This window comes from Leptodactylus fuscus, chromosome 4, assembly GCF_031893055.1.
Source record: "Leptodactylus fuscus isolate aLepFus1 chromosome 4, aLepFus1.hap2, whole genome shotgun sequence".
Taxonomy (NCBI): Eukaryota; Metazoa; Chordata; class Amphibia; order Anura; family Leptodactylidae; genus Leptodactylus; species Leptodactylus fuscus.
The window spans coordinates 123,636,171-123,651,896 of record NC_134268.1 but is presented as its reverse complement, the minus strand read 5'-3'; the positions used below and the strand labels follow the sequence as shown (position 1 = coordinate 123,651,896).

Genomic DNA, 15,726 nt, shown 5'->3' with positions numbered 1-15,726 from the left:
GAGCGTCTTAGTAGTTTCAGGGGTGAAGAAGGAGCGGATTCGGTGGATTTTCTTGAGTTGGAGGCAGCAGGAAGTGTTGAGGGTTTGAACGTGCGACCCGAAGGATAGGTCGAAGTTCAGGGTTATCCCAGGATATCAGACCCGTTGATAAGGTCAGGTAGAGGGGCTGTGCGAGGTGGGGCGAAGATGATTAACTCTGTTTTTTCCATGTTGAGTTTGAGAAAGCGGGAGGAGAGGGAGGCTACAGAGAGATATATTTGGGTGTCATCAGCATAGCAGTGGTATTGAAAGCCATGAGATTCTATGAGTTGGCCTAGGTTGAGGGTGTAGATGGAGAACAGGAGGACTCCTAGGATGGAGCCTTGGGGGACAACTACGGAGAGAGGGCGCGGTGAGGAAGTGGTGTGCAAGTGGGAGACGCTGAATGTTCGGTCGGTGAGGTATGAGGAGATCCAGGAAAGGGCCAGGTCTGAGATACCAAGGGATGAGAGAGTTTCTAGTAAGAGGGAGTGGCCGACTTTGTCATAAGCAGAGGAGAGGTCAAGGAGGAGGAGGACAGAGTAATGATGCTTGGCTTTGGCGGTTAGAAGGTCATTAGTGACTATGGTTAGGGCGTTTTCAGGGGAGTGACGGGGTCTGAAGCCTGACTAGTCTGTCAAAGAGCAGAATAGATGAGAGTTAGGAGGATAGTTCTGAGTGGACGTGTTGCTCAAGCAGTTTTGAGGCGTACAGGAGCACTGAGATGGGACAATAGTTGAAAGGGGGGAACGGGTCAAGGGATGGTTTTTTGATTATAGGAGTGACAGTGGCATGTTTGAAGGCAGAAGGGAAGGATCCATTGGCTAGGGATAGGTTGAAGAGATGGGTTAGGGCTGGGGTGATTACTTCAGTGAGTTTGGAGGTGAGGTGGGATTTAGAGATTAGGGAGGAGAGCTTTTCATCAGTGATGGTGGAGAAAAAGGTTAAGGATGAGGAGCTCCAATTCATATGGGATGGCAAACGCCACTGTATCTGCCGCTCGGTTATGCTTGCAGGTAAGGAGGGAAGGGATTAGCGGTCCCACATTTGTTGTGCTACTATTGGGCCTCCCATTTACGTTGTATTCCGTTTTGGGCTGCCTCCCGAGCATATACGAAATGGGTAGAAATTGAGAAACTTTGGTTGGCCCTAGTCCACCCTAATGCCCTCTTGTGGTCCCGCTCTCCTCCACTTCTCTCGGTTCCTCTCCTTGGCCCTATCCGCTTCACGGGATCTATTTGGGCTACCTGTTGGAAGCTTTTCCCTCTGGCGGCCCCCTGCTTGTCTGGTTTCCTTTCTCTATAATCCTCCCGGAGGGCCTCTGTGGGAATGGTGCGCCCATGGAGTAATTTGGGTCTTTTTCATATCGCGGATTTGATAGATCCCTTGACTTTGGAGCTCAGGCGCTTTGACCATTTTACATCCGTACTGCACTTGCCTCCCTCGGAATGGTTACACTACAGGCAGATTACCCATTTTGTGGTTTCTCAGTTTGGTTGCCTGAAGGTCTCCCTACCCACAGCTTTTGAGTGGGTTTATAGGGCGGGCACATCAACAGCTGGATTGATTTCAGGTATAGATCGGCTTCTTGTTTCCTCGGGTACAAGTGGCCCTCCCTCCCGTAAGTATATGGACGGGTGGTCCAGGGCATTGAATAGGAACATCTCACCTGGCCAGTGGCAGGTTATCTGGTAACGTGCTGCCAAGTCCTCCACATGCATTACCCGATACAAATTGTTAATGCATTGGTATCTCACTCCCGCTCTGCTTCACTCTCTTAATCCTAGTATCCCACCTTCCTGCTGGCGTTGTGGGGCGGGACTGGGTACCTTATGTCATATTTTTTGGGATTGTCCGGGTATTTGCCCCTTTTGGCGAAAAGTACAGTCTCTCACGGAAGCTCTTTGTTCAAGGTGTTCTGTTGGACTCTCTCACATACCTGCTCAATCTCCCTCCTCCCTTTTGGGTAAGCATACCTCTAAACTGTTTTTATACCTGTGTACGGCAGCCAAAACCCTCATTGCCTTGCACTGGAAATGCACTCTGCTCCCTACTGGCCCTGACTTAGTAGTATGCCTGAAAGATGTGCGTTGCATGGAATTTTTGACGGCCTCTCTGAACCAAACCCTAGAGGCATTTCAGGCGGTTTGGTCAACCTGGGACTATTATTGTGCTTTGAACGGCCTATAACTCCCTTCCCCCTTTGTCCTTCCATTTGTGGTCTGTCTCTCCCATCTTTTTTGTATACTTTGTGCTTTGTTTCATGGTTATTTTGTTCCTTTGTTGTATGAGTGCATTATTTCTTTTTCCTTAGGCCTTTGTATTATTTACTGTTTGTTGAAAAATTATCAATAAAAATTACAGTTGAGGGAAAAAAAAAAAAAAAAAAAAAAAAAAAATATATATATATATATATATATATATATATATATATTTATATATGAGGAGCAGCGAGTAGTTGTGTAGAGGGGTTGTCGAGGGTGTACGGTGAGACTGTCTCTGGTGTCAGTTTTACTTTTGAAATAAGAGGCAAAGTCGTCAGCTGAGATAAGTGATGTCGGGAGGGGCACAGGAGGAGGGAGTTGAAGGTGGTGAATAGCTGTTTGGGGTTGCGGGATAGGTTAGATATGAGTGTGTTGAAATAGATCTGCTTTGCAGAGGTGAGCGCGTTCTTGAATACGAGAACTGCCTCTGTGTAATTGAGGAAGTCTTCCTGGTGGGAAGCCTGGTGGTCTTTCTTCCAGAGACATTCTGCAGGCCGCGAGGCACGTCTCAGTTTTTTAGTCAGGTCAGTGTGCCACGGTTGTTTATTGATTGGTTGGGCTCTAATGGTTGTGAAGGGGGGCCAGAGAGTCAAGGGCTGAGGTAATGGTGTTATTATAGTAGACAGCAGCGGCATCTGTGTCCTGGAGTGAGGATATGTCAGCGACTGGTAGGAGAGAGTCTGAGAGCGTGTTGATGTCAAGGCGGTTGAGGTTCCTGCGGAAGTGTGTTGGTTTAGAGGTTGGGGGGGTCTATTGCATGGGAGAGGGCAGAGAATGTCTGTAGGTTGTGGTCAGAGAATGTGGATGGGGAGTTAGAGAGGCTGCATATGGAACAGAGGCTGGTGAATATGAGGTCTAGGGTGTGTCCCTTTATGTGGGTGGCAGATGAGGACCAATGGGAGAGACCAAAGGAGGCGGTAAGGGACAGGAGACTGGAAGGGGGGTGGTCTGTGTTAATGGGGATGTTGAAATCGCCCATGATGATGGTGGTGGTGTCTGTGGATAGGAAGTGTGTGAGCCAGGTGGTGAATTGGTCGATTAAGGCGGCGATAGGTCCTGGCAGTCGGTATATGACGGCCAGTTGGAGGTTGGAGGATGAGTAGATACGAATAGAGTGCACTTTAAAGGAGGGGGAGTGAGGGCAGGGGGGGGGGGTGTTGTGTGTGTCTGGGGCGGAAAGCCTGCACGTTTGTGAGTAGCTGTGCAGAGAAAGTCAGATGGTGGGGTAGGAGTGATGGAGAGATAAAGATTTCTTTGCTGAGATGGCTGGTTTGGGGTTGAAAGGTGGTTTTTACAAGTATAGGAAGAACAACAGTGATTTATAATGAAAAGCATTTCTGTTAGCTAATAGCTAAGTTTGTAGTAGTTGGTTTGTGTTACCTTGAGATATTCCTTGAGGGGTATAGTTTCTAAAATAGGGTCACTTTTTGGGGGTTTCCATAATATTGGTACTCTAGGGGTAAAGTGATGTTTTAGTAATGTTTCATTTACACATCCCAATGTTAATAAAAATCTGTGAAATGGAGTCAAAATGCTCAGTATACCCCTTGATAAATTCAGTCAGGGATTTAGGTTCCAAAATGGGATCTCTTTGGGATCTGAAAATTATATGAAATTTGCTTAAAATATTGGTCAATGTTTTCCACTAACATGAAGCACATGTGTTATGAAAAACAGTCTCAAAACCACTTGTGTAAGTTAAAGTGTCTGAAAGTTATTGCCATATAAAGTGAGACATGTCAGTTTTGAAAAATGAGGTCTGGTCATTCTGTACTTTTATGCCCCTTCCTTAAGCGGTTAAACGGTGTAATTTTACTCATGTTAAGGCGTGTACTATATATATGATTTTTTTTATATATATACTGTATATACTCGAGTATAAGCCGACTTTTTCAGCACATTTTTCATGCTGAAAAAGCTCTCCTCGGCTTATACACGAGTCAGGGTCCACGGAGCAAAGAAAACTGGAAGGATCTGGAAGGGGGAGGTCCTTTAGTGCTACTGCTCTGACTGTGATGTCAACAAAGGTCCTGTAGCCACTGCTATGTAACATCTGCAGATAAGGTTGAGTCTAAATCCTAGTAGCTCCGCCCACACCAGAGTCTGATCACATGGTCACGACATCATCAGAGGTCCTTTAGCCAACTAGGATTTAGCATCTACCCTGCAGATGAGTGGCCAGGATTCATTGTGTCTTATAGAAGATGTCTGTCACACGGAGGAGAGGAAGCTTCAGGAAAATGAAACACACAGGGATTTAGTTTACTTTAGTTACTCTGCCTTGTAATGTCAGGCATTTGGGGTTATTAATTTAGTTTCAGTAACTCCATTTGCCTCACATTAATAGCAGTTAACCCCATCATGTCTCTGCATATAAGGTTTACTAATATGAGACACATGGGGTACTAGTAAAGGAGCTTAATTATGCAGATACCTAATTATTACCTACATATGTCCCACATATCAGTAACGCTTATGTGAGGCACACAAGACGTTAATGTGAGGGACATGATGGGGGGTTAACTGCTATTACTATGAAGCACACGGAGTTACTAAGCTGTAATGCACATGACCATACTTTTTATCTGCAATGGTGGATTCCCCCCACCTCTAGGCTTATACTCGAGTCAATAAGTTTTCCCAGTTTGTGGTAAAATTAGGGACCTCAGCCAGGGCCGCCGATAGGGCAGTACTACTGGTACTGGCGTCAGGGGCCCGGCCAAATTGAAAAATGGGGGGGGGCCCGGTTTTGGCCCGCCACCGTGTGCCGGCGCCCGTAGCAGTCATTGTGTATGTCCTATTTCAACTCAGATCTGCATCCAGAGGATGCAGATCTGAGTTGAAGACATACGCGGCTGAAGCAAGGAGCTGTGTCAGCTCCTCGCTTCACCGCTGCGTGCCTCTCTCGCTGACACATATGCGGCTGAAGCGAGGAGCTGACCTGTGTCAGCGCTTCGCTGCCGCCGCTGCTACTGGCTTGTAGACGCGATGGCTGAAGCGAGGAGCTGACCTGTGTCAGCTCCTCGCTTCGCTGCTGCTACTGGCTTGTAGACGCGATGTGATCACATCGCGTCTAAAAGCCAGTAGCCGGCGGTAGCAGCGAAGCGAGGAGCTGACACAGGTCAGCTCCTCGCTTCAGCCATCGCGTCTACAAGCCAGTAGCCGGCGGCGAAGCGAGGAGCTGACACAGGTCAGCTCCTTGCTTCGCCGCTGTGCGCCTCTCTCGCTGTCACATATGCGGCTGAAGCGAGGAGCTGACCTGTGTCAGCTCCTCGCTTCGCCGCCTCCGCTACTGGCTTGTAGACGCGATGTGATGACGTCACATCGCGTCTATAACTGTGCGCCAGTGAGAGACAGGTGCGCAGAGAGCTGCGAGGGAACGAAGGAGTAGGTAAGTCAGTCAGTGTAATGTGGAACGTGAAACTGGGGGCAGAGAGAGGACGGCATGACAATGGGGGCAGAGATGGAGGGACATGAATATGGGGGCAGAGATGGAGAGGACGGCATGACAATGGGGGCAGAGATGGAGGGACATGAATATGGGGGCAGAGATGGAGGGGACATGAATATGGGGGCAGAGATGGAGAGGACGGCATGACAATGGGGGCAGAGATGGAGGGACATGAATATGGGAGCAGAGATGGAGGGGACATGAATCTGGGGGCAGAGATGGAGGGCATGAATCTGGGGGTAGAGATGGGGGGCATGAAACAGGACAGAGATGGAGGGGACATGAAACTGGGGGCAGAGATGGAGGGGGGGACATGAAACTGGTGGCAGAAATGGATGGGCGGACATGAATCTGGGGGCAGAGATTGGGTGGGAGAAATGAAACTGGGGGCAGATGAAGGGTGTATATGAAGCTGGGGGAGAGATAGAGGGGGGACATATAATGTACGGGTGACTGTAGGAGGATTATACTGTGTGCGGGCACATGAAAAATTAATGAGAATGGGTGGAGTCAACATAACAGTGGGTGGGGCTAAATTTCGCGCCGCACATTTTGTCCCTCTTTTGGTTCTTCAAAAGTTGGGAGGTATGGGTACAGGGGGCAGTGGAAAAATGTTAGAAGGTGGAGGGGGGGGGATTGTTGGGACATCAGGTGTGCGGCACTGCGGAGAGGGAACGTCTGGGGCAATAATATATAAGTTTTTAGCTGGAGAACTACAAAGCACACAATAGCTCCAAAGGTCTGTGTGCTTTGTATTAATAATGATGTAGGCTGCTATGTTACTAGCATAGCAGCCTGTTTGGGGGTGGGACTTTCAATATAAAGGAGTGTTCACATTGCGTTTTTGGCCTCCCTTGCCGGGATACGTTGGTAACCAGTCACAATCAGCTCCCCACTTATCCCTGCACGGAGAACTGCAGGCCCCCCTTTTTTTTAATGGCCAGTACTTCGTGCAGGGATAAGTTGACAGCTGATTCTGACTGGTTACCAACGTATCCCGGCAAGGGAGGCCAAAAACGCAATGTGAAAAAGCCCTGAGGATTTATTAAGAGGGCTCTTATAAATGGTGTTGGCTCTCTATAGGCGCGGTCACACGTAGCTGATTATACCTGCAAATAGAATCTGATGGAAGGGAAATGTAATACAGAATTGGTATGTCGCAAATTAAAGTAGTTTTAAAATGGCGGCGGGGGGGGGGGGGGGGGGCAGACACTTAGGCTGTATGGGGCCCCAAAATTCCTGATGGCGGCCCTGACCTCAGCTTATATTCGGGTCGGCTTATACTCAAGTATATACGGTGTATGTGTATAATATACAGTACAGACCAAAAGTTTGGACACATCTCATTCAAAGAGTTTTCTGTATTTTCATGACTATGCAAATAGTAGATTCACACTGAAGGCATCAAAACTATGAATTAACACGTGGAATTATATACTTAACAAAAAAGTGTGAAACAACTGAAAATATGTCTTATATTCTAGGTTTTTCAAAGTAGCCACCTTTTGCTTTGATTACTGCTTTGCACACTCTTGGCATTCTCTTGATGAGCTTCAAGAGGTAGTCACCGGAAATGTTTTTCACTTCACAGGTGTGCCCTGTCAGGTTTAATAATTGGTATTTCTTGCCTTATAAATGGGGTTGGGACCATCAGTTGTGTTGTGCAGAAGTCAGGTGGATACACAGCTAATAGTCCTACTGAATAACTGTTAGAATTTGTATTATGGCAAGAAAAAAGCAGCTAAGTAAAGAAAAACGAGTGGCCATCATTACTTTAAGAAATGAAGGTCATTCAGTCCGAAATTTTGGGAAAACGTTGAAAGTGTCCAATTGTGCAGTTGCAAAAACCATCAAGTGCTACAAAGAAACTGGCTTTCATTCGGACCACCCCAGGAAAGGAGGACCAAGAGTCACCTCTGCTGCGGAGGATAAGTTCATCTGAGTCACCAGCCTCAGAAATCGCTGGTTAACAGCAGCTCAGATTAGAGACCAGGTCAATACCACACAGAGTTCCAGCAGCAGACACTTCTCTACAATAACTGTTAAGAGGAGACTTTGTGCAGCAGGCTTTCATGGTAAAATAGCTGCTAGAAAACCACTGCTAAGGACAGGCAACAAGCAGAAGAGACTTGTTTGGGCTAAAGAACACAAGGAATGGACATTAGACCAGTGGAAATCTGTGTTTTGGTCTGATGAGTCCAAATTTTAGCTCTTTGGTTCCAACCACCGTGTCTTTGTGTGACGCAGAAAAGGTGAACAGATGGACTCTAAATGCCTGGTTCCCACCGTGAAACATGGAGGAGGAGGTGTGATGGTGTGGGTGTGCTTTGCTGGTGACACTGTTAGGGATTTGTTCAAAATTGAAAGCATACTGAACCAGCATGGCTACCACAGCATCTTGCAGTGGCATACTATTCCATCCGGTTTGCGTTTAGTTGGACCATCATTTATTTTTCAACAGTGCAATGACCCCAAACACACCTCTAGGCTGTGTAAGGGCTATTTGACCAAGAAGGAGAGTGATGAGGTGCTACGCCAGATGACCTGGCCTCCAGTCACCAGACCTGAACCCAATGTAGATGGTTTGGGGTGAGCTGAACCACAGAGTAAAGGCAAAAGGGCCAATTATATAATTTTTTTTTTCTACACCACTAAAAATGACAGCAATAGCCCCATCCAGGTACATCGTCTGATACAACCCAAAGGGTAATAAATTCAAAATTTGCATTATGATTATGTCCTTGCCCTGTTTTGGTTTTTTTCCAGAAACTTCTGCACTTCTAATTGAAATGTGTAAACCAGGCTAGAGGTTTTTTTTGGGTTTTTTTTAACACATAGTTGTAAGAATCCATCTTAGTTTAAACATTGACCTGAATCTCCTACTTGTAAGAAGATAATTTTGTCTTGTAGCATTAAACTATTAGTAAACTACAATCACTACCCTCTTTAAAGCGAAAGCTTTGCTGATTTTTTTTTTTTTTCAGGTTTACAATACATAGTTCAGCTGTATCCTGAAGTTGATAGTGAGGATGCTTTCGAATGCACTCTCTGCAAAATGATAGGACCCTTATATTTTATTATGAAACACATTGAAAGCTATAAACACAGAATGAATTACTTGGTGAGTACGATTTAGTTTTATTTCATATTGTTTTATTTCATAAATTCTAAAGTAGAATTTGTGACAGTGGGTCCCATCACAACAACAGAGGTCACATGTCCAATTGACCTCTAATACATGATCGTGGTGTGGACGTGTTTGAACGGAGAGGCAGTTGCGCATGCATGCTGCTGTTCCATTCAAACTCCTCCTCACTTTGTATGTACAGTGAATAGGGTTGGGAACAAGGTACTTATGTGTAAATAATTCAGTGATCACAACTCCTTTTATGTAAGGTAAGATAAAAACAACCATGCCATAACCATTGGGTTGTTGGAATTTCAACTGCTGGAAGTCCCATACATAGCTCCATTTAACAACCACACATGGTCCCTTTTAAAGATCACTGACCTAACAAATGGGCCTCTTCTTCATCAGAACACCACATCCACTTAATTAATGGGGTGCCAATCACATTATTATGTTATATCCACTGTATATACAGTATAAAAGAAACTTCAAAGACTTAGAGATCATCATTTAAACAAATCTGGGACATTTACCTTAGATAGCCAGTACTATTGGCACAAATAGCTGTCCCACCTAATAGTGTTATGAATTATCTTTATAATGGTTTGCAACCTGATTTTTTTTTTTTTTTTTTTTTTTTTTTTTACACTTCTGTCCATTAGCTTAACTAGCACTATTGCTTCTTCATGTTCAAGATTGATGAGGATCCCTATAGTGAAGGGATAGAATGGCATCAGGATGTCAGTCTGTCCCCAAACATCTCTGGCGCTTATGTATTTGAAACTCCTGCATGTTCAATATACCAGAGAGGAAAAGATAGTTGTATATTGATATGGCTCACATTGTATTAAAGGGGGTGACCACTCTCAGAGCAATATTAAGAGACAAATCTTATAGTTTGTATAATAAAACTTGTACAGTTTTCCAATATACTTTCTGTATCAATTCTTCACAACCATCCTATATTTTTACTTGCGTTTATTCATTCTGCTTACTCTCATTGGAGAAAAATTTGTCCATGGTCATGTGATGGACTCACAAGGTGCAAAGCTCGTTGTATTCACAGAACCATAATCAGAACTCTTTCTGTTAATGAGTTGTGCACTTGAGTGCTCATCACATGACTATGGACTGATCTTTAATAGAGATGAGCGAACACTGTTCGGATCAGCCGATCCGAACAGCACGCACCCATAGAAATGAATGGAAGCATCTGTGACGCTGACTTTGCCGGTGGCCGGCCGGTGTCACAGGTGCTTCCATTAATTTCTATGGGTGCGTGCTGTTCGGATCGGCTGATCCGAACAGTGTTCGCTCATCTCTAATCTTTAACCATTGGCAGTAAGCAGAATAATTGACAGCAAGCAGAGATCTAGAAAACCGTGAGGAATTGATGCAGAAAGTATATTTAAAAACTTGTACAACTTTTTATTATACAAACAATAATGTTGGTCTCTCAATACTGGTCTGAAAGTGTCCAAGCATTTTAATGTAGAAAGCCCTGATCATGCATACTCTCCTCAATTCCTTTTCTCTGAATTGACAAATCGTTATTCTCTTGATTAGTGTAATTTCTAGAAATATCAAATATTCATGGGACATACTATCAATATGTCTCATGCGAATAACCTAGTTAAATTTTACTTAGGGTCTTGGGTGTATCAGATAATTGTGTGTCGCCAAGTAACAATGTGGCCCTTGGACTGGAAAAGGTTGTGCACGGCTGCTATAGTGAAAATTTATTGCACTCGGAGAACCTGCTGTATAATCATATGTCATTGGAATGGAATTGATTGGAAATCACCATAGACTTGAATTTATCATAGAAATACACTTGAATGATATGTAGATGTCACTCGAAGTGTTATCCAAATACATTCCATTTCCAAATTGGAAATCCTGTATCGGAAGCATACTCAGTCATGTGCATGAGTCCTAAGAGATGGCATAGTTTAGTGATATGACTTCATAAATTTAGTGTAAAATACTTTAAGTATATGAATTAATATCTTGCTGTTTTAAGGTAAATACTGAATAATTTAACAGTATATTTCATTTATGTTTTAGAGCATTACATACAAACAGCTACTTCCTTTATTTAGTAAACAAAAGTCATATTATGAAAGAACTTTGGCTGTCAGGGAACATGCTATTAAAGTGGAGCAACAAGAAAAAACATTCTCCGTAAAAGTAAGTCCATTATTTACTGATGAAATGTTAAGTTAAAACTTGAAATTATTATTATTTTTTTTATTCTTTTTTTAATTTGAAGCGGGGGTGTTACAGGGAAGATAAAGTAAGTTCTCAAACTTCACTTATTGTTACATTTAACAAAAAATTCCTAATAATGCATTAAATGTGTGAACAGTTAAAACATAACTTTTAATAAATATGGTTATGGTTTAAAACCTACAAATTGTACAATGCTGTGGCATATGTTGGCACTATATAAATAAAATGTATTTTATTATTATTATTAATAATAATAATAATAATACCTAGTCCACAACGGTGAATATGTATATCATACAGAAAAGGACCAAAAATATATTGACTTTTTTGGGGGAAAGAACCTCAAATATCCATTCTCAAGTAATAATTACTGAAACCAAGGCAGGTTTTGGTGATTATTATTTGAGAATGGATGTTGGAGAAGAATTCTTCTTTGTATTTCTTGCTTATTTCATTGCAGGACATAGCACCAGCTGTATAGCTGTGGCTACTATTAGGCTGACACTAGGAGTAGTAAAAGATGTTGACTCTGCCTCTGGGCCTTACCCTCTCCATAGAATGTATGCTAGTTCCAGAAACTCGCCAAGCTTTTATGCACATACAGGTCACAGGTGAAGATTTTACCTTTCGTAGCCATTCAAACCCCTTTGTGTAAACTTTTTTTCTGTATCTACATATGTATATTATGTGCTTTTCTTTTATTTGATTATCCCTTACTATTACTATTTTATAACCTGTTATATGGAGACATTTATTCATGTTTATATTTATAATGAGCATTTTCATTGTTACCACCATCAGGAGGATATATTACAAAGTATGATGTTTAGCCTTTGTCCCCCCCCCTTTTTTTTCTCTTCTTTAAACCTTATTCATGTATTTTCTTTTCTTTAACTTTTTTTTGACCGGTGGGTGGGGTTACCACTTGCTGTAAATAAAGACTACTTCTACGGACCAGCGCCTGTGACCTCCTTTATTCACCTTGGAATTCTTCTCCTTTGTTTTTTTTGGATCTACTTCTTATGAGGACATCACTTTCCACCACATTCACTGCCCTCCTCTGGTCTTCGCTAACTGTGGAGCATTTGACCTTATCTTGAAGCAACAATGGCTTCATCCGGAGCATCCCCTGCCTTCCACCCACAAGTCGGACGTCATCTTTCCTTTTCCTGACCGGTATGTGTCTCCAAGTGGTCAGAGCCTGCTGTGGTGAATCCTGCGACAGCTAGCCTCTCCTAGGCTAATATTCTGCCTATAGCGGACTCTGCCTCCTTCATTGATGCTTTGGACAAGAGGTTGGACTCTCTTGCCAAGGGAGCCTTAATAGCTGAAGGCTCCTCCCTCCCTCCTTTGCTGCTTCTTAATTTAGCAAGGCCTGCATTTCCTGGGCTAAACGGCTCCATAGGGGCTTCTCCAATGAAGCCTCTTTCCAGGACAAGCAGCTGCTCATCTCGCAAATTCTGAACACTTCAAAGTCCCTGGAAGCAGCTCGCTGTTCTGATAAAGCGGCAGTCAAAGCACTCTGCTGTACTATTTGGATCTGTTTGTGGAAATCTGAATCTGCCTCTAAGAAGGCAGCTGTATCTCTTTCCTTCTCTCGGGACTAACAGAGCTGGCTTTATGGCATAGACCTACAAAAGCTCATCTCTGATGCTATGGGAATAAGAAAAAGCTCTCTCCTCCCCCAGAGGCATCCTAAGTGCCAGCCACTCTCCTCCAGAACCTCTCATTCTGGAGGACATTTTTTCTGGGACTCGAGCTGCAAGAAAACCTCTTTCCAACATAGACCTGCCTGGCAGTCTTACAGCAAGCCTTCCTCTTCCAAGTCTTCCTCTGCATGAAGGGCTTTCACCCCTTCCCCCTCTTGGGTCTCCAGGGGGGTGTCCTTGGCTACTCTCCTTCCAGGAAGTCTGACTTGCCAGCATCGACATCACCTGAGTCTGAGAGGGGTTGACGACTGGCTACTCCAAGTTCTTCTCCCATCCAAATGGAAGATATTTTCCGTCCACTTTGCCATCTTTCCTACTGGAACAGCTGCCTTTCTTTAGACCATCTCCACTCATCGGTGGCAGGGCGTCATTATCCCAGTCCCGCTTCAGAGTGTTTCTGGCATTTTTATTCCAACCAAGGTGATGGTGTCCCTCATGGCCATCCTCCATTCCAGGGTAGTTTCTGTTGTTCCATACTTGTGGATCCCCTTGGATCCCCTTCGCCGGTTCAGCTGCTCCTCAACAAGGAAAAGTTGTGTTTTGTACCTTCTCAGTGCATGGGATTCCTGGGCCTGATCCTCCATAAGCATCAAGGCAAGATTATGTTTCCACATTGTTTGGCAGGGTAAGCGTGCCAGATTGGCGCGCTCTACCTTGACTCTCCCGAAACAGTTGGGTGGCTTGGGTCTTCCCGATCCTCGCCGCTATTATGAGGCTGCCCTTTTACAACGGGTGATAGATTAGTTCCGCCCCTCCCCCTTCAATCAGCGGATCTCCCTGGAGGGCTCTTTTACTAGTCTTCCGCTCCACCTGCTACCCTGGTTGGACTCGGTCACCCCCTCCTTTCTTAACTCCCATCCCACGATTGGGCCCACCCTTAAGGTGTGCAGGTCGCTTCTTTGAAAGGACTGCCTCTGCCCCTCTCCGTCCCCTCTTTTTCCCATCCTAGGGAATCCGGCTTTCCCGGCTGGGCTCTCCAGGGGCCCGTTCCGAGCTTGGCTAGATGCGGGTTTACAGAGGGTCCTCCACTTCCGCTTCGGTGGTTCCTGGCGCTCTCTTTGGGACCTGCAACTGGACATGGACCTTCCGCCTCTTGGTCCCTGGAGAGGGTTACAGCTTTCTCTCCTCCTTCCCTGACCTGGGTGATTTTGACAGGCCCCTTACGGGTTTTGAGAAGGCCTGTACTGGTTCTGGCCTCCTGCATCACTCCCTGTCGGAGTTTTACACGGCGTGGGTTTCCCCTTCTATGGACCACAGACCCTCTTTTTTATCCAGATGGGAGGCTGATCTCCATCTATCCTTTTCAGATGCGGATTGCTCTAGGATCTTGGAACTTGCCCATAAAAGCTCTGTTGCCTGTAAGTACCAGGAGACTGGTTATAAGATCCTAACTAGATGGTACCCTGTCCCTTCCCTCTTGCACAAGTTCTTTCCTTCGGCCTCCCCTCTCTGCTGGCGCTGTGGTTCGGAGGAGGGGACCCTCCTCCATGTGTTCTGGTCATGTTCGGCTCTGAGGGAATTCTGGGATGGAGTCCATCGTTTGACGTTCCAAATGTTTCAAACTACTCTTCCTAATACACCAGCTTGTTTTCTGCTTCACCTTTCTGGTATTCCCCACTGGCCCTATCGTAAATCTGCAATTCGCTTTGTGACGCCCACGAGGCTTTCCTGGGGGCCTGGACCCACTGGATCCTTTTCCAGGGGTCCCAGTCATTCAGGGATATCATGGGCTAAGCTGGGGTTCTGACTAGTGGTTGGGTACTGCCCCCCCCTCCTGCTTTTCTTCTCTTTTCCTTCCATCTTCCCGCTTGTCTCTTCTCACTCCCCCCCCCCCTCTTTCTTTTTCCAACCCCCCATTTTTGTCCTCTCTTGATCCTTCCTCTACTCCCCTATTTCCCCTGACCCTCTTTGTTGGCGACGGCACCTCTCTCGGGTTGTTTGTTGTAGAGAGGTCCTGCCACCTTGTTCTGTATCTGGTTTTGAGTTCTTGGGTCCTTGCTGTTGTGTTTTTTTTTTTTTTTTTTTTTTTTTTGGGCCCGTCTGTTTCTGCTATTCGCATGCTCAATGTTATGATTTGTTTTTCCCTTCTGTTTATTTGTGTGTTTATAAATAAAGAATTTATAAAAAAGAATAAATAAAAAGATTGTTTCCACAGTTCAAGATCCTGGCCATCCGATCTGGTGTCCCAATTTCGGAGGAACTCTCCGTGTTCTCTTCGGTTCTGCATGAGGGTCCTGGGCGCAATAATCTTAACATTCGAGGCCATTTTTTTCCCCTTAGTCCTACTCGCATCTACTGCAGATGGTGATTCTGGCCTGCTGGGACAATTCCCTGTCCAGCCTCAACTGCCTGATTCTCCCATGTCTCCGGTTTTGTTGACAGATTCCTGGCAAGGACAGCGAAAGAAGTTATCAGTGGAATTCCTTTCTTCCCCTCTGCGATGTCAGTCTTTCTGGCTTGAGGGTGGTATTCAGCGCCTTGACTGTTCAGGGCCTGTCAGCCAAAGATACGACCTCCCTCCAGATCCATCTAATGGAAATGAGTCATGTTCTTTGTCCTGTCTCATTGGACCTCTCTTCTCCAAGGGTGTCCAGTCAGAATCCAGACTGACAACTCCACTGTGGTCGCTTATTTCAACTATCAGAGGGGCACCAGGAGCCATGTGGACTTGCAAGAAGCCTCCCTGTCGGCGGTCCACATTCCAGGCGTGGACAATTTGGTTGGACATTGGTGAGGCACGTCAGACATAAACCTCTTCTCCTCCCTCCTGAACGACAAACTCCCCCTCACTACATGGTCAGATCCCTGGACACTCAGACCATCACCACCAATGTTGTCATGATCTCCTAGTCAAACTTCCGCCTTCTGTACCTGTTCCCTCCTTGTCTCCCTTGTATTCTCAAGACCGAGGGGATTTGTGCC

At 45.2% G+C, this 15,726-nt stretch overlaps 1 protein-coding gene across 2 annotated transcripts in view; it reads left to right on the top strand.

Moving 5' to 3' along the window:
* The window catches only part of LOC142200567 (uncharacterized), a 123,539-nt gene that overhangs the window by 17,904 nt on the left and 89,909 nt on the right, over positions 1-15,726 (top strand). For both annotated transcript variants that reach the window (XM_075271010.1, XM_075271011.1), the window contains 2 exons: positions 8,718-8,854; positions 10,931-11,053. In XM_075271010.1, coding sequence (XP_075127111.1) covers positions 8,718-8,854; positions 10,931-11,053 — 260 coding nt within the window. The remainder of the gene's footprint in view (positions 1-8,717; positions 8,855-10,930; positions 11,054-15,726) is intronic.